Source organism: Enhydra lutris, unplaced genomic scaffold (genome assembly GCF_002288905.1).
Source record: "Enhydra lutris kenyoni isolate GAN:26980312 unplaced genomic scaffold, ASM228890v2 scaffoldscaffold14, whole genome shotgun sequence".
NCBI lineage: Eukaryota > Metazoa > Chordata > Mammalia > Carnivora > Mustelidae > Enhydra > Enhydra lutris.
In genome coordinates this window covers 42,382,536-42,405,315 of record NW_019154098.1, presented here as the reverse complement: position 1 = coordinate 42,405,315, position 22,780 = coordinate 42,382,536, and the positions used below count along the sequence as shown (strand labels likewise).

General features: G+C 41.1%; 1 protein-coding gene across 4 annotated transcripts in view; it reads left to right on the top strand.

Moving 5' to 3' along the window:
- Positions 1-7,255: 7,255 nt before the first annotated feature.
- Positions 7,256-22,780, top strand: part of LOC111146569 (dpy-19 like 4) — a 68,924-nt gene continuing 53,399 nt past the window's right edge. For 3 of the 4 annotated variants that reach the window (XM_022502164.1, XM_022502163.1, XM_022502165.1), the window contains exons 1-2: positions 8,584-8,614; positions 15,226-15,336. In XM_022502164.1, coding sequence (XP_022357872.1) covers positions 8,599-8,614; positions 15,226-15,336 — 127 coding nt within the window. In that variant the 5' untranslated portion in view covers positions 8,584-8,598. Of the gene's footprint in view, positions 7,261-8,573; positions 8,615-15,225; positions 15,337-22,780 lie in introns of those variants that run through there. The other variant, XM_022502162.1, reaches the window with a different exon arrangement.

Sequence of the window (22,780 nt, the reverse complement as noted above, 5' to 3'; positions counted from 1 at the left end):
TGTCTTTGTCCAAGGACAATGTTAAACGGACTTTCAGAGAAGGCACCTGGAATAGTTTGTTCCATCGACTCCACACATCAGCCTGGTACTGCAGCACTTCTAGGAACCGTACACCCCCTCTAGGGCGACAGTAGGAAAAAAAAAATCCATGTGAAATTCTCAGCTTGTTCTGCTTCTAGCCTCCCTGGTGAGTCATCTTCCCTACTTGATGTTATTTCTCCCAGTTCCTTCTTCAGCTACCTTTTACTTCTTTTCAGTCTCTGGACAAACTCATTTCCTTCCACACTCCTCTGCTGGAGCTACAGACTTCCGTACCTAACACTAGAATGGACATTTCCAACTGGACATCTCCCCTGGCAATTCAAATTCAACATGCTTAAAATAGAACTTCTCTCTCTGTGATCTCTGTGATCTGCTACTCCTTGTGTTCCGTTTACTTCAGGAAGCAGTGCCACATACCCCTGGATGCCAAAGTTAAGAAAGTCGTTCTTTAACTTCCTCTTTCACATGTTTTTGCCTCAATGCTGGACTCTTTATCAAATTCTGCTTTCTTCTCTTGCCAAAATGCTTTTTAAAAACCCTTTTTTAATTACCACAGATCTGATTCCATTGTCTTTAAGGATTTTATTTATTTATTTTAGAGAGATAGAGTGCGAGCTGTGCAGGGTGGGGGGACGACAGGGAGGGATAGAGGGAGAAACAGAAGATTTCAAGCAGACTTGCACTGTTCATGGAGCCAGACGTGGGGCTCAATTCCATGACCATGAGATCATGACTTGAATCGAAATCAAGAGTGAGACACCTAATCAACTGAACCACCCAGGAGCCCCCAATTATGTTCTTTCTTTTTTTATTTTATTTTATTTTTTAAAGATTTTATTTATTTGTCATAGAGAGAGAAGCGAGAGCGAGCACAGGCAGACAGAGTGGCAGGCAGAGGCAGAGGGAGAAGCAGGCTCCCTGCCAAGCAAGGAGCCCGATGTGGGACTCGATCCCAGGACGCTGGGATCATGACCTGAGCCGAAGGCAGCTGCTTAACCAACTGAGCCACCCAGGCGTCCCTTATTTTATTTTTTAAAGAATTTATTTATTTGACAGGGTGAGAGACAGCGAGAGAGGGAGCACAGCAGGGAGAGTGGGGGAGGGAGAAGCAGGCTTCCTGCTGAGCAGGGAGCCCGATGTGGGACTCGATCCCGAGACCCTGGGATCACGACCTGAGCCCAAGGCAGACACTCAACAACTGAGGCACCCAGGTGCCCTGTTCTTTCTTTTTTTAAAAATGATTTTATTTATTTATTTATTTGACAGCGAGAGATAGCAAGGAGCGGGAGGGGGAGAGGGAGAAGCAGGCTTCCTGCCCAGCTGGGAGCCCAAAGCAGGGCTCGATCCCAGGCTTGACCTGAGCGGAAGGCGGATGCTCAACGACTGAGCCACCCAGGCACCCCTGTATGTTCTTTAAAAAAAAAAAAAAAAAAAAAAGTTATTGAGGTCTGACTGAAATACAAAAAGAGGCACATATTTAACATATACAACTCAGTAAGTTTGAGTTAAGTTTACACAGGTGAAAACCATCACCACAATCAATGCCACAAACATTCATCCCCTCCAAAAGTTTCCTCCTGGCATCTTTGTTTTTCATATGTGTGCGATAATAACACACATAATGATTACATGTTCTTAAAAAATCTTTTTGAAGGAAAAAAAAATCTTTCGAAGGTTCCCATTTGCTGCAGGAAAAACCCCTCCCACGTATGGCCACTTGATACTACATGGGCTGCCTCCCACTACTTGCTGAGCTTTTTCCAAGACACTCATCTCATATGCTACATTTTGTTGTACTTTTTCTAGTCCTTTGCCATCTTTGTCTGAAACAACTTTTTTTCCCCTCTTATTCCTCTCTTCACTGACCAATTGCTACACAGAAATAATTGCCGAGGAAGGTCTTTCCGATTCCCTAGATCTCCCTATAATCAGCTTCCTACCTATTCTAACTTTCATCAGAGCAATGTGTAACTCCTTCCTCACTGTATCCTTAGTGACTAGCCCCTGCTTGGGATATATATACATAATACCTGTTTGTTGAATGAACAAGTTTATGTTCATTCCTGAAGGGGAAAACTAATGTGATTCTAAAAAAAAAAAAAAAAAGTAATTACATACAGCTTTCAGAATTTTCATAAATTTTAATGTTGCTAAACAGAAAAAATTGTTTTTCTTTAACACCATTAAAAATGTTAAAATAAGGAGCGCCTGGGTGGCTAAGTTAGTTAAGCGTCTGCCTTTGGCTAGGGTCATGATCTTAGGGTGGTGGGATCAAGCCCTGCATTGGGCTACCTGCTCATTAGGAAGACTGCTTTTCCCTGTGCACCCACCTTGTGCTTGCTCTCTCTCTCAAATAAATAAAAATCTTTTACAGATGTTAAAATGCATTAGTCCAGTTATTAATGGTATGCTTTTTACATTGAAATACACATCCAAGGAGACAGTTTGGTATAAAATTTACCTACGCATCATGATTTTGGCTGCTTCTGCCATCTACTGGGCATGTAGTGCTACTGGCTCATCAGGGTCCTATTCTAAGATTCCAGCTTAGATTAGATATCTAAAATTCCAATAGGATTTTAAAATTTTATCTATATCTAAGTCATGTCATAATTGATTTTTTACTGTATTTTTAAAAATAAATGTTATGCCAATTCCCCTATTACACATAAATTGTTACATTGCCAAGTCACAATTTTGGTGGGAAATAATCCCCCCCCACCCAAATCATTATGCTTTTTTGGTTTTAAGATCCCTATAATTTGCAAGTGTGATTAGTTCTCAACATGGCAGGTCTAGATATGTCTGATAAATTATTATTATTTTTTTAAAGATTTTATTTATTTATTTGACAGACGGAGATCACAAGTAGGCAGAGAAGCAGGCAGAGAGAGAGGAGGAAGCAGGCTCCCTGCTGAGCAGAGAGCCTGATGTGGGGCTCGATCCCAGGACCCTGGGATCATGACCTTGCCAATGGCAAAGGCTTTAACCCACTGAGCCACCCAGGCGCCCCTGTCTGATAAATTATGATTTGAGAAGTTATTCAGTGGTCACTCCGAGGCTGTACTGGGCCAATGCAGGTCTGGCCCGAGCCCTTTACAGCATGGCAAAACAGCAGAAACAACTTCATACATTAGGGTTTTAGAAATGACAGATTTTGTTCCTGAATTTGTGCAACTGATGTACTCAGAGTCTGCCTGCTATCTAACAGCCTTCCCTCTATCGTAAGAAAGAATTTAATGTGTTAATTACATGTTCCCAGAAGGCTTGAAAGCAATCAGTGTTGGGTGGCTTTGAATGGGGCAGTCTGAATTCATATAAATAGAGCTGCCAGAGTTAGCAAAAATGAACAAAACACTAAGCCAAACTGAAGAATAAACCAAATACTCAATTAAATGGAAATTTCAGGCAAACAACAGATAATTTTTAGTATTAAATATGGCTGAATATTATATGGGACATAGTTATACTAAAGTGTCCTGTATTTTATCTGGCAACTCTAATGTAATTCAAATCAATTCAACTTCACAAATATTTAGAGGGCTTACTATCTGAAAGAAGAGAGGAAACAATCTTGGGACAAAGTCAGCAACCTGTGTCTTTACTAAAATCACTTTGCTGGGAAAATCTCGATAATAGACCACTATGTTCCAATAAAGTTTTGCTTTTATTTTTCTTAAGATTTTACATGGGGGTGGGGGAGTGGGAAGAGGTAGAGGGAGAAGAAGAAGTAGACTCTCCACGGAGCAGGGACCCGCATGCCGGGCTTCATCCTAGGACCCCCAGGATCATGACCTCAACTGAAGGCAGCCACTCAACCGATCTAGCCACCCAGACACCCATTTTGCTTTTATTAATGAGTATTGTCTCACATGACCCATTAGGTCAAACATCTCTTTCTAGAGGAGTTTTAACTCTAGAAAAGAACTGAACTTTAGAAAATCTCCTAGGGGCACCTGGGTGGCCCAGTGGGTTAAAGCCTCTGCCTTCAGCTCAGGTCATGATCCCAGGGTCCTGGGATGGAGCCCTGCATTGGGCTCTCTGCTCAGCAGGGAGCCATCTTCCCTTCCTCTCTCTCTCCCTACCTCTCTGCCTGCTTGTGATCTCTGTCAAATAAATAAATAAAATCTTTAAAAAAAAAAAAAAAAGAAAATCTCCTAAGATGTCTAATATGTTCAATTTTAAAAACATTTAAATAGAACACATTTTTTAAAAAGATATTATTTATTTATTTGACAGACAGAGATCACAAGCAGGCAGAGAGGCAGGCAGAGAGAAAGGGGGAAGCAGGCTCCCCACTGAGCAGAGAGCCCAATTCGGGGCTCCATCCCAGGACCCTGAGATCATGACCTGAGCCGAAGGCAGAGGCTTTAATCCACTGAGCCACCCAGGCGCCCCTAGAACACATTTTTAAAAAAAAAGATTGTATCTATTAGAGAGAGAGGGAGAGAGCAAAAACAGGTGGAGGGGGAGAGGGAGAAGTAGGCTCCCTGCTAAGCGGGGAGGCCCCAACATGGAGCTCAGCTGTGGGGCTTGATCACAGGACCCTGGGATCATGATCTGAGCCAAAGACAGATGCTTAACTGAGCCACCCAGGCGCCCCTAACTAGAACATACATTGTTTAGTCTATCCCACTTGGGAGGATTATACATTTCACAGTTTGACCTTGTTGGTTTGTATGATTGTTGCTCTCCCAGTCAGTGGAAAAGGACAGTAGTAAGTCCTTACGATGAGTGACAATAGGGAAAATGTATTCAGTAGGCATGGAAGCTCAGCTTCAAACAATGAGGAACAGTGAGGAACAAGTTGAGAAGCAACTGCAGTCGCAACTGACAGTCTAAACCTTGATTCCTCTTTTAAAGAAAAGGTAAAGGGAAGAAAATCCCACATTAATCCAAAATCACAACCAGAATTAGTGAACAAAATAGCTTCAAATCAAGGGGTAGTTCTGATGGTAGTACAGAATATAAGATTTATGTTGGTCTTCTAAGTCCCACCTACAGCTAATACTTGCTATTATCGTCAACTTTTAAGTCAATTCTCAAAATATTTGTCTACAGTGTTTGTCTGTTTTCAAAGACTTGAAAGTGTGAGGATCAAACATGACCAAAATACAAGCCAGAATATAATGGCAGTAAGTGCGTCACATGTTTTCAAAAACAAATTGATCATATATGGTTTGGACTTCACAAAGGAGATGGTGTTTGAGAATAATATAAATATGGTTTTTTTTTTAAGATTTTATTTATTTATTTGACAGAGATCACAAGTAGGCAGAGAGAGGAGGGGAAGCAGGCTCTCTGCTGAGCAGAGAGCCCGATGCGGGGCTCGATCCCAGGACCCCGGGATCATGACCTGAGCCGAAGGCAAAGGCTTTAACCCACTGAGTCACCCAGGCACCCCTATAAATGTGTTTTTAACCAATGGATAACTAAGGCTTTATTACATAATGAAGATAAATAATTCCCTACCTTTAGGGGCACCTGGGTGGCTCAGTGGGTTAAGCCTCTGCCTTCAGCCCAGGTCATGATCTCAGGGTCCTGGGATGGAGCCCCACATTGGGCTCTCTGTTCAGCAGGGGGCCTGCTTCTCCCCTCTCTCTGCTTGTCGCTCTGCTTACTTGTGATCTCTCTCTCTCTGTCAAATAAATTTAAAAAATAAATAAATCACTTTTTAAAAATTCCCTATATTTAATAGAAGAAAAGCTGAACTGATCCAAAGATTTACTAATTCTGTTCTGTTACTAATAATAAGATGAAAGATTTGATAGAATTTTTAAAAAATAGACTTTGCCTGCATTTTATTTCAAGTAGGTAAGTCATCAGGGGCTTTTATCTTCTATTCTTCTCATACCTTGGCAGCATATAAAAAGCACATGATTAATTTCAAGATAGAAATCTCAGGAATCATCTTCAGCTCATCATGTATCACATCCAATTTGTCACCAGGTGCTATAGATTTTCTCTCCAGCATCCTTTGAGTCCATTCTTCTTGAACATTTTTATTTCCATGCCCTTATTCCAAGTCTTTATTCCTCACCCAGTTTACTACTGTAGCCTCCTAAGCTCCATTTCCATGACTTAACTTCTTAAAACAAAGAACATTTTATATCACTCCCTAAAAACATCCATTGCATACAGAAGGGATCCTCAAACTTCCAGAGGGGGCAGAAAATCATACTGTTTCTTTGGGAGCATATTGCAAGTAAAAAACCATTTAAGAGGGGCGCCTGTCTTTGGCTCAGGCCATGATCCCAGGGTCCTGGGATGGAGCCCCGAATCGGGCTCTCTTCTCGGCAGGGAGCCTGCTTCCCTTGCTCTCTCTCTGCCTGCCTCTATGCCTACTTGTGATCTCTCTTTGTCAAATAAATAAATAAAATCTTAAAAAAAAAAAAGAGAGACCATTTAAGAAAATAAGAGGTCTTTAGGTCAAGGTGAGGCAAACGTCGATGAAACAAACCTTCAGATTTTGGACTGGAAACTAGCAGTCCATGACCGCAGTGGTAAAATAATCAAGTTATCATCAGAAGTGATCTTTGGACCATGCATTTGGACCATCATTAGGGAATTATGGAAACTGAAAACTCAGGTATAATGCCTGCTGCAAGGCAACATCTTGAGCACTTAGGATTCTATCTTTTGAGATCATGTATACATTTTGGAAAAAAAAAAAAAGGGGGCCTATTTCTCTCAGACCAAAATGAGAGATTGAGGGGAAATAAAATGTTCCACTCTCATTATCCTTATGTGGAGGGTTCAGGGTTCAAGGGAAGAACAGTGTTTCTACTATGGAACACAATCATGATTCCATTGATTTCTATGTAAAGATTGAATAACGATCTTTCTCTTTTCATGATTCCCTTTAGAGTTTAAGAGGCTGTTTTTCCTCTCTGCGCATTAGAGCAGGCACATTGGCAATTAAGCCCATTAGTCACCCTGAGGTGATTATGAAGGAACTATAGGAGGAGGGGGCATCACCTTAAGACTCTTGAGTTGGAAAACAGTGGGCCTCAGTGGCCACTGTATTGTTCCCCAGGAGGTGGAGCCCTTGCAGTAAGGGTCATCTGATAAGGATACTCTGCTATCTACTGCCCATTACACTGGGTCCTCGCATATCTTGTGGTTTTCAAGGTCCACACATTCTGTTCGCTCTGCGTTGATCCGGGTCTTTTCTGGTCTACTTGCAACCTCCACTGTGTTTCTAACTCCCGGTGCAGTGTTGTTTAAGGGTGAGACATAGTTACAGGCAATCAAAGGCATAAAAAGCGTTCCTTGAACTGTTTTTTGCCCAGCACTGAAAAGCGATAGCTTCTCTCCAAATATCCTAACTTGACAAAGGTGCTATTAGGAGAATCTTGCTGCCTGCTAAGAATGGGACGTCCATAATTACCCCGTGACTTCAGCGAGTTCTGGTGCTTTTTTTCTCTCTCTCTAAAATGAGCATTTTGGGGGCGCCTGGGTGGCTCAGTGTGTTAAAGCCTCTGCCTTCCGCTCGGGTCATGATCCCAAGGTCCTGGGATCGAGCCCCACATGGGGCTCTCTGTTCGGCGGGGAGCCTGCTTCACCTCCCTCTCTCTCTGCCTGCCTCTCTGCCTACTTGTGATCTCTGTCTGTCAAATAAATAAAACCTTTAAAAAAAATAAAATAACATGAGCATTTTGTCAGTTCCTAAATCTACTTCCGAATACTGTTGGGGGAAAGTTCTGGTGTTTGTTGGAAGAATGCCCGATGTAATAACACAAGATCGGGTACACATAGCGCAGTAAGTTCAAACTATGGTCGGCCACCGTGGAATATCTAAATACATTCCGCTCCCGCATTTTAATCTTTTTTTAAAATAGTATCACGAAATGCGAATGTCTGTGTTTAACCAGTCTGGGACGTTATAAACACTGAGTGCCAAGTAGAAGCTTCCTTCGTGGAATGCTTGTGTCATCTAAGGTGGCCCACTAAACCACAGCGCCAACCGCGAGCATTCCGCCGCTCGGTGAAACTGCCGAGCGCGCAAGCACCGAGGGGAGCCCCGAGCCGTGCGCTCCAGCGCTAGCTCGCGCCAGCTTTGTGTCTGACACCTCGCCGGACCTTAGCTTCCTCTCGGTCAAACGGGGCGCGGATGTGGTCTGGGTCTGGAAGATGAAACTGATGATTTTCTCTGAGTTGAATGACGAACGCCGCGGAACCCCCGCTAGGCGCCCAGCCTTCGGAAAGGCCGGGCGAAGTGGGAGGGTGCCGGGAGCCGGGAGGAGGAGGCGGGGAAGAGGAGGCCGGGAGTGCCGGCCGTGGGCGGGGCCACCCGCGCGGTCGAGTTGTCTTCCTGCCCGCGCAGGCCTGGGCCCGCCAGCAAAACGCTCCGGCCGCCCTCCGCTCCCGGCTCTCTGGTTCCTGGGCCGCCGGGCGGGACGCGGTTGGCCGCGACACCGGAGGGGGGCGGGTCAGGAAGTGGGGGCGCGGCGGCCGGGAGCGGTCTTGGGGCTGCGGAGGGGTTCGGCGACGCGGAGGGCCGGACACTCCCGGCCGCGCGGGACCCGGAGGGGCACCCGGGCCTCCGCGGAGACCATGGCGGAGGAAGAAGGTGAGGGCTCTCGGGTCCAGCGCGCCGACTGTCGCTCGTGGTCTCGGGAAAGGGAGGCGGGGGCGCGAGGGGCCCAGAGGCCTGGGCTGCGGGCGGTCAGTGGCCGCGGCTGCGCGAGGGGTGGCTGCGTGGGGGCGGCGAAGGAGCGGGGCGGCGGCGGCGCCGGGACATTTGGGAGCGGAGTGAATGGCGCGAAGTTTTGTCCGCCTCAGTGGGAAGCAAAGGTGGAGCTTAAAGTTGGGAATGAGGTAGGGAGAGAAAAAGCTGTGTTCGTGTGTTGCGGAGGGAAGGGGGTACTCCCCGAGGGGCAGGGCTTCTAGCAGACAGTTATTGGGGTGGGAGGCGCAGTTTGGGTTAGAAGATGGAGGCTTAGGTGCTGGAGTGCATATTTGAAAGTGATAGTGTTTAACCAAATGCCCTCACTCTGAGTGCCTTCTTCAGGGGTCTGGGGATACTGACAAATACGAGGTCCGGGGGTGGGGTGGGGGGAGCAGCCTCACGCGGAAGGTATGGAAAGAGGCAGGAATTTGGGGTTAACGAGGTAAGATGAATTGGGAGGGGAAACTGAAGAAGGCCAGTTCGTTTATAGGTTAGGAGGAGATGGCAAAGGGCTGAGCGATGTAGGAAGTTTGGGAGGATTAGGAAGCCAGAAGTGCTTTGAGAGTGGAAGTGGGTGAGCTGGAGAAAGCTTCCCATGCCCGCACACGGCCCGTGCTAAGAAAATTAATTTCTTCGGTAATATTTATTCATAGAAAATGATAGGTATGAGAGAAAAATGGGGAGTTGTAGGAACTTATCAGCTAATGGTAGATATTACAGGAAACATTCATGGCAAAATAACTTCATCATTGATACCCGTGCTAGTTTTAGGAACAGATATATATGGTAGTGTTGCTTGACAGAGCAGTTAGATTTTGAATTCTGGTGGGAAAAATAACTTTTTACCTTCTTGAGTGCAGTTGTGAATGTGATCTCATTTAGATTTAAACCTTTTTTTTTTTTTTAAGATTTTATTTATTTGACAGAGAGAGACACAGTGAGAGAGGGAGCACAAGAGGGGGAGTGGGAAAGGGAGAAGTAGGCTTCCTGCCAACCTGCGAGCCCCGATGGGGGTGGGGCTCCAGCCCAGGAACCAGGGACCATGACCTGAGCTGAAGGCAGATGCTTAAGGACTGAGCCACCCTGGCGACCCTAGATTTAAATCTTATTGAACTAAGAATGCAAAGAGGGAATTTCAAGAATGCAGTGGAAAGCAATTTTTTAAAAAGTGTTTTCTGCTCTTTGGTTTGCTGCCTTGTCCCTATGCTCACACTGGTTTCATATTTGACTCCTCTTTCTTGAGTTTTCAGAGTGTTAAAGTCTATCTAAAGACACTCTATCTAAAAAGGTCAAAACAATGCTGTTTTTAGTTGGTAAGGAAGAGTGTAATTCCACTTGTTACCTTGGTTTTATCTTCTGTTGCAGTAGTTTAAGACATTTCTTTATATTTTTTCTTTTTCTGAGTAGTTGCAAATCTGTGGAGTAGGTTGATAAACTAGCTTGTGTGTTTGCATGAACACTTTCACTCTTAAGCTAAAGCATGAAAAATTAATAGCGCAATACTAAAAGTCTTTAATATTGTACATCATGCAAAATGAGAGATTGTTTTAGGAGATTATTGTTACACTTAATTAAATTAGTGTGATGTGGAACTAATTAAAAAGGCCATGCCATTTTGTAAAATTTATTGATGGGATATAAAATGAAAAGTGATTTTTGGTTGTAGAATTACTGATAATCCAAAAGCAAATATATCTTATATGGAACAATTAATGTATTGAAGTTTCGTTAAAATATAGTTTCATTTGGCAGCTTTTTAATTCCATAAACATTTGGGTGCCTGCTGTATTAGGTGCTGGGATATAATAATCAACAATAAATGAGTAATTATAGTCTTACTTATTATAATAATGCTAGTAATAATATTTATAGCAAACATATCTGTGTACTAGGCACGATTCTGAATGCTTTGCATTTATTTGGCACTCTATAAATTTTTTTTAAAATACATATTATCTGGGGCTCCTGGGTGGCTCAGTCAGTTAAGCGTCTGCCTTTGGCTCAGGTCACCATTCCAGGGTCCTGGAAGACAGCCCTGCATCGGGCTCCTTGCTCAGCGGGAAGCCCGATTCTCCCTCTCCCTCTGCCTGCTGTTCCCCCTGCCTGTACACATGTGCTCTCTCCCTCTGTCAAATAAATAAATAAAAGCTTAAAAAAAAAACCCCACAAAATGCATATTATCTTAAAATTAGACTAAATGGTCTATTTTAGTTGTATCTAGATGTTCCCTATACCCCCTTTTTGCTCACCATTCACATTCACTTGGGTCCTTTTCATTGTCCTGCTGTTGCTCCAGGTAAATAATTTTTTGAGAATCTCATCTTACAAAAAATGTCTTCATTGTTGCAGCAGAGGGTCAGGTTTTTCATACTTATCCTTCTTGAAATAAATGTTAGAGCAGAGAGAAGTGACAACTTTGAGTAGAGCAGCATTAACACTTCATTTGGAAATTGCTGTGTGTTGTCTGGATGGACATTTGCAGGCCTGTTTGTAGCTCTGCTAGCTATCTCATGTGAAGATCACTGGACCAGAGCCTGAAATGGCAGGTTATTTTTGTGGCTGTGTTATCATTTTCATTTAGTTTGACTTTTTCTTTTGAATGCTAAAGATGTAAGAAAGAAAAGGAAACTTAAATTCTATCCTAGAGTTTTCCTATCACACTGGGCATGGATCCTACTTAAAAAAACAAACAAATGGTGCCTGGGTGGCTTAGTTCATTGACGTGTTGCCTTCTGCTCAGGTCATGATCTCAGGGTCTTAGGATCAAGCAGGGAGTCTGCTTCTTCCTTTCTCTCTGCCCTCCCTTCCTGCTTGTTCTCTCTCTCTCAAATAAATAAAATCTTTAAAAACAAACAAACGAACAAACCAAAACTCCCAAGATACCTGCTCAGTATCTTAAAACATATACCATCTTAGAACCAAGAAGTTATAGTGTTATAGATCCTTTATAGATAATTATTTGTATGGCCCTTTGTTGTTCCTAATACAGATTCTTAAAAAAATGACTTTATGCATCATTTGGGAATCTGTGCAAAATTTTTGTATAAGCTATACTGTAAATAAAATCCATTTATATGTACTAAGACTAATTTAATGTCTCTGTAAAGTGGTTATTTATGAGGAAATTTTTTAAAAAGGAAAATGATAACTTTTTATAAAGGTCACTTTTTGTGTGATACCCCCTTCCCAGTCTATCTTTATCTTAAATGTGTGCTTTTAGCCTTCCTCTAATAAAAAAGACCTACCTAACCCATTTGTAAACTACTTTAATAGATTTGTTAGTTTGTTTTCTGAAATTATCCATTTAAATTTTCAGAAAAAATTTAATACTGTCAATGTGTTTATCTTACAAGTGTAATAACTAAATAAACTTGGAGTTATATCACCCAGTTACTGTATCCTTCCTCCCATCTCCCTTCCAGCAATCCTCAGTTAGTTTCCTGTAGTTAAGAGTCTAAGATGTATCTCCCTGTCTGATTTCATCTTATTTTTTCCTTCCATTCCCCTATGTTCATCTCTTTTGTTTCTTAAATTCCACATGTGAGTGAAATCATATGATATTTGTCTTTCCCTGACTGACTTATTTTGCTTAGCATAATACCCTGTCATTCTATTCATGTCATTGCAAATGGCAAGATTTCATTCTTTTAATAGTTGAGTGATACTCCATTGTGTATATATATATACCATATCTTCTTTATCCATCCATAAATGGATATCTGGGCTTTTTCCATATTTTGGCTGTTGTAGACATTGCTGTGATAATTATTGGGATGCATGTACCCCTAAATCTTCATTTTTGTTGGGTACTTTTAACTTTTGCTTTATTCCAGAGCAGAGAAAAGTTAAAAAGTGTCATGAAAAAGAAATATAGTAATATCTATTAATTGACTCAGATTTATGTGCAGAAATACTGAAAATCTGGGGCGTTTGGATGGCACAGTCAGTTGGGTGTCCAACTCTTGGTTTTGGCTGGGGTTGTGATCTCAGGGTCATGGAATTGAGTCATATTCAACATGGAGTCCACTTGAGATTCACTGCCAGTCCCCCAGTGTGTGAGCACATGCTCTCTCTCTCTCTCTGAAGTTAAAAAACCCTCAAAATCTGAGGTGTGGCTCTTCTAATAATAATGTCATTTTTCTAATCTGTTCCCTGGCTTTAGTACTTAAGTACAAAATAAATGATCTTATAGAAATGTATGGAATCCACTAAATATACAGTTTTTTTTTTTTTTTTAAACCTTGATGCCAGTTTTAAAGATACTTTAGCAAACTTGAATTTGCTTTGAAGCTATTTAAAAATATATACTTTTGGGGGGGGGAGCCTGGCTGGCTCAGTTGAAAGAACATGTGACTCTTGTTCTCGAGAGTCATGAGTTTGAGACCCACACTGGTTGTAGACATTACAAAAAAAATTTAAAAAATATATATTTGTTTTTCATTTTCCACAATAAACCTAGAATCCTTCATCTGATCATCATCAGCAGGTTCATTCTCCTTTATTGACTCCTCTTTTAGACTCAATTCATAGCCTAAGGTCATCCCTAAGAGAAAAAAGAAAACTCTCCACCACTCTAGTAAGGAGGAAATAAATTCTTGAACCACCTTATAAGCTTGGTAGGACAGTTTGTATCAACAAGACAGTCATAGTCTACCTTATAAAATAATTAATTCTGGGGGCACCTGGGTGGCTCAGTTGGTTAAGCATCTGACTCTTGATCTCAGCTCAGGTATTAATTTCAGGGTCATGAGTTCAGCCCCTGTATTGGGCTTCATGATGGGTGTGGAGTCTACTTAAAAATAAAAAGAGGGAGCACCTGGGTGGCTCAGTTGGTTAAGCATCTGCCTTTGGCTCAGGTTATCATCCTGGGGTCCTGGGATTGAGCCCCACATTGGGCTTCCTGCTTAGTGGGGAGCCTGCTGCTCCCTCTGCTGCTCTCCCTGCTTCTGCTTTCTCTCTCTGTCAAATAAATAAATAAAATATTTTTTAAAAAAGAGATAATTAACTCTAGGAAGGAAAAGTAGTTAGGTTGAATATATAAATTTTTTAAAAAGATTTTTATTTATTTATTTGGCACACAGAGAGAGAAATCACAGCTAGGCAGAGAGGCAGGCAGAGAGAGGGGGGAAGCAGGCTCTCTGCTGAGCAGAGAGCCTGATGGGGGACTCGATCCCAGAACCCTGAGATCATGACCTGAGCTGAAGGCAGAGGCTTAACCCACTGAGCCACCCAGGTACCCAAATATATAAATTTCTGTTTCATTTGGAATTTAGTTTACTGGTTTGGAGCTACTTTCTGCTTTTATATGTATGTATTTTTTAAAGATTTTATTTATTTATTTGATAGAGATCACAAGTAGGCAGAAAGGCAGGCAGAGAGAGAGGAGGAAGCAGGCTCCCCACCGAGCAGAGAGCCCGATGTGGGGCCCGATCCCAGGACCCTGGGATCATGACCCGAGCTGAAGGCAGAGGCTTCAACCCACTGAGCCACCCAGGCGCCCTGCTTTTATATTTTTTATCAGACATAAAATGATAGTCTAATACTGGGAAATTTTCTGACAGTTGTCCACATAAAAGGATATGCCTATTTCAAATATCTAAATCTATAAGACTGTACAGTGATAAAACTACAGCACTGTGAAATTCTGCAGAATTTACAAGACTTTTTTTTTTTCATTTTACTTTATTTTTTTAAGATTTTGTTTATTTATCTGACAGAGAGACACAGTGAGAGAGGGAACACAAGTAGGGGGAATGGAAGAGGGAGAAGCAGGCTTCCTGCATACGGACTCAATCCCAGGATCCTGGGATCATGACCTGAGCCAAGGGCAGATGCCCAACGACTAAGCCGCCCTGGCACCCCTTTGCAGGATTGTTTTAAAAATGAAGTATAGTTTTATGATCAATATATTTTGTTATATTCAGATTTAAAAAAATTGTTAATCCTTGAATGATGAGTGTGGTACTCAGGTAACTAGAATAATATGCTAATGTATTTTTTCAAAATATTTTATTTATTTATTTGATAGAGAGACAGTCAGAGAGGGAATACAAGCAGGGGGAGTGGGAAGGGAAAAGCAGGCGCCCCGCCAAGCAGGGATCCTGACTTGGGACTTGATCCCAGGATCCTTGGATCACAACCTGAGCCCAAGGCAGATGCTTAACAACTGAGCCACCCAGGCACCCCTATGTTAATATGTTAAATAACATCATGTTCCCTAGTCATTCTGGAAGGGGGTTTACTTATTTTGGAATATTTTGAAAATAACATTGTTAGAGCTTGTTGATTTATCAGTAGGACTCTGAAGGCTCAGGTGGAAGGCAGAACCTAAATTTCTTTCTGTATGAAAGACTGTCTAAATGAATAATTTATTTAATTGTGAAAAAAGTTATCTTTGATACTAAAAGGTCTCCATGTGACTTTTGTCTTAGTTTAATAAAAGTGGATTGGTTTGGGTTATAGATTAGAACAACTTGGTACACATTTTGCAATAACATCTTAAATTTTTTAAGGACCAACAGTAGAACTGCGCCAAAGAAAAAAGCTGAAGTCTTCAGAAAATAAGGAATCTGTCAAAGAAGAGAAAATCAGTGACACTCCAATTCCTGAAAGAGCTCCAAAACGTAAGTTAGATAAATTTGGAGTTTTTGTGCTACCATAACAATGGCTTTTTGTATGCTAGGTATTATATTTTATATTAATATTTTAAATGTGTATACCTGTTTTGAGATTAATTACATGGTATTATTAGTCATCTTTGGTTTTGCTGTAGAACAAACCCTAAATCTCACTGGTTTACAAAAAATGCTTATTTCTGACTAATGTTCTATGTTGTGGCTTCAGGTTGGCTGGTGTAGCTTCATGTGTCGTGAAGGAACAGCCCCTAGTTGGAATTTTTTTTTTTTTTTTTTAAAGATTTTATTTATTTATTTGACAGAGAGAGATCACAAGTAGATGGAGAGGCAGGCAGAGAGAGAGAGAGAGGGAAGCAGGCTCCCTGCTGAGCAGAGAGCCCGATGCGGGACTCGATCCCAGGACCCTGAGATCATGACCTGAGCCGAAGGCAGCGGCTTAACCCACTGAGCCACCCAGGCGCCCTGGAATATTTTTTTTAAGACAGAGGAAAAGAGCAGGAGAATAGGGAGAGTCATGCAATGTCTCTTAAATTTTCTACTGAACTGACACTCAGTCACTTGTACTCAGATTCTGTTGACCCAAGGAAGCATATAAACAATCCAGACAGTGAAACGGAGAAGTATACCCTGACTACAGGGAAGAGATGGAGAAGTATACCCTGACTACAGGGAGGCATTGCAAGTCACATGGTAGTGGGGAGAGAGATCAATAATCATTTTGTAAGAAAGGACAAAATAAGTGGGAATAATAATATAACTCTCTATCACATTCTTTCCTTTTGGTCATAAATATTTACTTTTCTCCCTCAAACAAAATACACTTACTACCTCTCTGACCCCAAGGAAGATACTCAGTCTTACTAGTCCTGGAAGCAGTCTTGAGGCCCAAGGTCATCCTATCTACATCAGGGCCAGGTATCAATCATTCTGGTCCAGATATCTATGAATTAAAAAGGTAAGTTATGTGCTCTGTGTGAGGGGTCTCCAAGACCACCCCCCATGTTTGGTGATTAGCTAGAAGGACTCATAGGTCTCAGAATAGTTACAGCTATGATTTATTACAGTGAACATTATAAAAGAAAATCAGCAAAAGGAAAAAGCCTAGGGCTAAAGTCTGTAAGAAACTAGGCATAAGCTTCACTGATTATTTTACTAATGGATTCACACAGGTTGTACTTAACTCCTTCAGCGTCAAATTGGGACATTTGTCAAGTTTTGTCTACCAGGGAAGCTTATTAATGACGGCACGGAGTTGTTTTTTTGTTTGTTTGTTTGTTTTTAAGATTTTATTTATTCATTTAGTGAGAGAGAGCATGAGCAGGCGGAGACGCAGAGGGAGAGGGAGACTGAGAAGTAGACTACCCACTGAGTCGGGGACCCAATGCAGGGCTTGATCCTAGGACGTTGAGATCACAACACGAGCTGAAGGCAGAGACTGAACCATCTGAGCCACCCAGGCACCCCTGCACAGAGTTGTTTGTTTGTTTTTTTTTCTTAAGATTTTATTAATTTATTTGACAGACAGAGATCACAAGTAGGCAGAGAGGCAGGCAGAGAGAGAGGAGGAAGCAGGTCCCTGCTGAGCAGAGAGCCTGATGCGGGGCTTGATCCCAGGACCCTGAGACCATGACCTGAGCTGAAGGCAGAGGCTTTAACCCGCTGAGCGACCTAGGCATCCCCTGCACAGAGTTTTTATTGGTGGCTGGTCATGTACCCTTTACCTACCACATACCCATACCAAAACTGGATTCCCAGAAGGAAAGTAGCGAGGATAAACCACATCGTTTGTACAGATAGGTCAGGTACAGTAAACTAACTGATAAGAGAATGGTGGGAACCTTCCTGAAGTCCAAGTTCCCAGATTCCAACAAAGGCCCTACCTTGCAAGTAGGCCTTTCTCCATAAGGCAGTTGCAGGGCTGCTATGCTAGCTTTTCTGCACATGTCCCCCTCCCAGGATATATTGTTGGACAGGGACAGGATAAGCAAAATAAATGCTTCCATTCAGAAAGAAGAAGAGTGAGAGAGATATCAGTCACTGGTCCATAGCAGTTACGAAATTTTGTAACTGCTATGGATAAATATGAGGGCTCCTTATCCCGGGGTAGGGATGTTTCTTTATTAAGCCCTGGTTGTTTTCCTTGGAAGTAGCTTCCCAGTTCAGTGTTCTCTGTGGTCCTTGACTCCACCCTCTGGAGGTCCTTCCTTTTCTTTTTTTTTTTTAGATTTTTATTTATTTATTTTTTTATTTATTTGACAGAGATCACAAGTAGCAGAGAGGCAGGCAGAGAGAGCGAGAGAGGAGGAAGCAGGCTCCCTGCTGAGCAGAGAGTCCCATGCGGGGCTCGATCTCAGGACCCTGAGATCATGACCTGAGCCGAGGGCAGAGGCTTCAACCCACTGAACCACCCAGGCGCCCCGGTCCTTCCTTTTCTATTAAACTACTGAACTGTGTATGAAGATGGCTCTGGAGAACATGCCATCCTTAGAGGCTGAAAGCCTTCTCATGCTTCCCGCTGAGTAGAGAGTTGAAGGCCCATTTTTTTAAAAATTTTTAAATTTTTTTGAGGATTTTATTTGTCAGAGAGAGAGAAAGAGGGCAGACACGTAGGGGGAGCAGCAGGCAGAGGGAGAAGCAGGCTCTTGCTGAGCAAGGAGCATGATGTGGGACTTGATCCCAGGATCCTGGGATCATGACCTGAGTCAAAGGTAGATGCTTAACTGACTGAGCCACCCAGGCGCCTCTGAAGGCCCATTTATATATATATTTCTCAAGTAAGATAAAGGCAGTAGATCATCTGTAGAGCTAGTTCAGGGGCTAGCAGCAAGGAAATTTTTTTGGAAGCTAGAAAAACAATAATCCATATTATGCAGTGATAAAACATTTTATGAAACCATTTCTTATGAATTTGTTGCAATTTTTTACTACTTTTTTATTATTTTAGGTAACAAGATTATAAAATAGGATGTTACTAGAGTGCCTTGGTTATCAGCTACATTTGATTACATCTCTTTGATTAAAGAGATGAATTTAGAACAGAATTATCCTATTTGCAAGCAGGAATAAAGAGGAAAATAGAGGATCCAGAATTTCTGGGACTTGTAGTGTTGAGTTAGAACTGTCTATTTTAGTTAGCAAAATCCAGAAAAATGAGAAATACCTTGAGCAATAAAGGTGAATGACTAAGATGAATCCTCAGGGCAAGGCTGTCGCAGAGTTTGTTAAAATACATGGGTGGCTGGAGATATTTCCTAGTAAATCTTTTCAGTTGGACAAAGTACTCAGGGAAAATAACACAGCGTGTGGTAAGCTCAAATAAGCTCAAAATACATGTAGTTAAACTTTTCCGAGAGTCGTCTAGGAAAAAAATTGTAAGTACAATAGTCCCTCCTATCCAGTAGTTTCACTTTCCATCATTTTAGTTTTCTGTGTTCACCACAGTTTAGAAGCAGATAATCCCACGTTCTGACATGTCAGAAAGTTAATAGTAGTGTAACACTACCTCAGGATACCTATGTCATTTTCCTCACTTCTTCTCATCACGTGGGTGTTTTATCATGTCACATCATCACAAGGAGTAGGGTGAATACAATACAATAAGATATTTTGAGAGCCAGAGACCATGTTCCTGTAACTTTTATTACAATATATTGTTATAGTTGTATTTTATTATTAGTTATTGTTAATCTCTCACTGTGTCTAACTTTATAAATTAAACTTTATCACAGTTATGTATGCATCAGAAAACATAGTATAACTAGGGTTCAGTACTATCCATAGTTCCAGGCACCCACTAAGGATTTTGGAACGTTATCCCCCGCACACAAGGCGGGGGAGGACTTCTGTATAGTTGTTGGAACGAGGAGCTGACTAGAATCAAGTAGGTAATAAGCTGACAAGATTGTTCTTTACAAAAACAAGTGATTTACTTTTTAAAAATTAAGGTACAGGCATACCTCCTTTTATTGTGCTTCACTTTATTGTGCTTTGCAGGTATCCTTTTTTTTTTTTAATGAATTGTAGGTTAGTGGCAACACTGTGTTGAGCAAGTCTAACAGCACCATTTCCAACCCCATTTGCTCATTTCCTGTCTCTGGTTCATATTTTGGTAATTCTCATAGTAGTTCACACTTTATCATTATATCTGTTGTAGTGATCTGTGGTCAGTAATTATGACTCAATGATAGCTCAGGTGATGGTTAGTATATTTCAGCAATGAACTGTTTGTTAAGATATGTATTTTTTTTTAAGACATAATGCTACAGTGTAGTGTAAACTTAACTTTTATATTACCAGGAAACCAAAAAATTCACTTAGTACGCTTATGGCAATATCTGCTTTATTGCAGTAGTCTGGAAGTGAACCTGTACCATCTCTGAGGTATACTTCTATAATTAGCTTATAGTAAAATGCACAGACTCTTAGGCATTTAATTAAATGAGTTTTGACACAGGAGTACAGTTGAAACATGATACAGAACATTTCCATTACCCCAGAAAGTTTCTTTGTATCCCCTTCCAGATTTTCCCTGTTCCCCCCCATCCCCGAAGACAACCACTCTTTTTTTTTTTTAAAGATTTATTTATTTATTTATTTGACAGACAGAGATCACAGACATATTTATTTATTTGACAGACAGAGATGACAGAGAGGCAGGCAGAGAGAGAGGAAGGGAAGCAGGTTCCTTGCTGAGCAGAGAGCCCGATGCGGGGTTCAGTCCCCGGACCCTGAGATCATGACCTGAGCTGAAGGCAGAGGCTTTAACCCACTGAGCCACCCAGGTGCCCCCAACCACTCTTTTTTTTTTTTTAAGATTTTATTTATTCATTTATGTAAAAGAGGGAGCAGCAGCAGGCAGAGGGAGAAGCAGGCTCCCCACTGAACAGGAAGCTGGATGTGGGACTCAATCCCAGACCGTGGGATCATGACCTGAGCTGAAAGCAGCCACTTAACCTACTGAGCCACCCAGGTGTCCCAATAACCACTCTTCTTATTAATTAGTTTTGCATGTTGTAGAATTTCCTGTAAATGGAACCGTATAACATGTATGCTTTTGTGTCTGGATTTTTTCACTTAGCTCAGCCAAGTGAATCATTTTGAGATTCATTCATGTTGGTATAATTTTTTATCTATTCTGTTCTTGTTGGACATTTGAGTAATTTTCAGTATTTATTTATTTATTTTTATTTTATTTTAAGATTTTATTTATTTAATTGACAGAGAGACAGACAGTGGGAGAGGGAACACAAGCAGGGGGGGAGGGAGTGGGAGAAGCAGGCTCTTTGCTGAGCAGGGAGCCTGACGTGGGACTTGATCCGAGGACCCTGGAATCATGACCTGAGCCGAAGGCAGACACTTAATGACTGAGCCACCCAGGTGCCCTAATTTTCAGTATTTAGCTATTAAGAGTAAGGCTTCTGTGACCACAATTCTACAGATCATTTTGTGGGCGTTTGTTTTTATTTCTGTTAAGTGACTGTCGAAGAGAATTGCCTGCTAAGCTTTTGGGAGAGATGTATCGTTAAAAGAACTGTCAGCCTGGATTAAAAAGGATATAACTATTCAGGTCTTAAAATGATATATACATGCAGGAAACAAGTTGAATAAGCTGTTCTTAGGGTGTCTTTCTTGAGAAGGAGTGAGTGGTTTGCCTTTGGAGGGAAGTGAGTATTTGTGACAAATGGGGCAGACCCTGATAGACTCTTTTATTTGCAAGTGTTTTCTCCTTTTCCTAAAGTGAATTATCCATTTCTTCCCATTGCCATGTCATTTGGAGTGCATCTCTGAGGCAGTGTATACTTTGTTCCCTCGTTGTCAGGCTTACTGATGTGACTCGCCTGGACCAATGCACTGTCTGTGGAAGTAGCATGTTTTAGTTTTGACCAGAAACTGTAAGAGGCATTGTATTCTCTGCCTGTTTTCCTGCTCTTTTTTTTTTTTTAAGATTTTATTTATTCATTTGACTGAAAAAGAGAGAGAGAGAGAGCTGAAGCAAGGGGAGTGGCAGGCAGAGGGAGAGAGAGAAGCAGGCTCCCCGCAGAGCAGGGAGCCTGATGTGGGGCTCCATCCCAGGACCCTGGGATTATTACCTAAGCTGAAGGCAGATGCTTAAATGAATGGGCCATCCAGGCGTCCAGTTCTCCTGCTCTTACCCTCTTTCATGTGAATAGCCACTGACCCCAATCTGGGACTCTGAAGAAGATACAAGAAGAGCCACAGCTAATCTAAAGTGTGGAATTGGGTGGAGAGTCACTATGGGCCCCAAACCCACAAGTAGCATAAGTGAGAAATAAACCTGTATTTTGTAAGCCACTAGTGGTTTGGGGTAAAAAAAATTTTTTTTAATCATAGAAAAGCTTACTAATAGAGTGGTCATTTAAAACATTTTGGAAAATACAAAAAAGATAATTAAACAATCTAGAGCTAACTACCGTAAAATAGTATTTTCCCCCTGAATACAAAAACATATTTTTTAATTTCTAGAGATGTGGAAAATAGAGAAATGTGTTATAAAATAAAATGTATAAATAATTCCAGTAGATAGAACAAAAGTTTTGGCAAGTATTACTTACATTTTTTTCTGTGCCCTTATACTTTTCTTCTTTTATTTTTTTTCTTTCTTTTTTTTTTTTTTTTTTACTTTTTGTGAAATGGAATCCTACATTTCTTTTCCTAACATGTCCTTAGCTTTTTCCTTTGCTTTAAATGTTACCTAACTATGCCCTGTATTGTTGATACTGATATTTATTTAGTGCTCTTTTTTTCTTATTCCATATTTGACTCTTCACAATAAACTTTGAAAACACCATATTTAGTATTAAGGTAAGGCATTTATATGTAGGATTTGGTTTGCATACTTTTTATAATAACCCCTGACAATTAGGATTAACTTGCCATTATCTAAAGAATTAATGAGCAAAAAATTATTCCAAAGAATTAATGGAGGGAAAAAAAACCAAACCAGGACACATGTTCAGAAGCTTTGAAGCACTTTTTCCAAACTTCCACCATTGATGTTTTTTTTAACCAGCTTTTTATAGTTCATATTGTGTTAACATTGCTTTAATTAACCATCTTATATATTTTTGCATGTATACTTCTGTATCTCAACAATAGTAGTATTTGCTGAGCTCTTACTATGTGCCAGGCCAAATGTCTTACACATGCTTTTGAAAGCAGTAATTTTAAAACAATTGTATCCTATTGATACTAATATTTGATTTATTGGGTAGTGTTTTTCAAGCATTTTGAGAGTAATTCTTATTGACTTAGTCATATCTAACTGCTTTGTCTGTTAATGTCTTTAGTGTTCCATGAAAACTAATATTTATTAAATAATATTTTGAAAATGGCTAAGATTTTAGTTTAGCTAACCTCATAAATCAGCAAGTTGAGTTTTATAGATCTGTCAGTCATTTAGTAATCAAACATT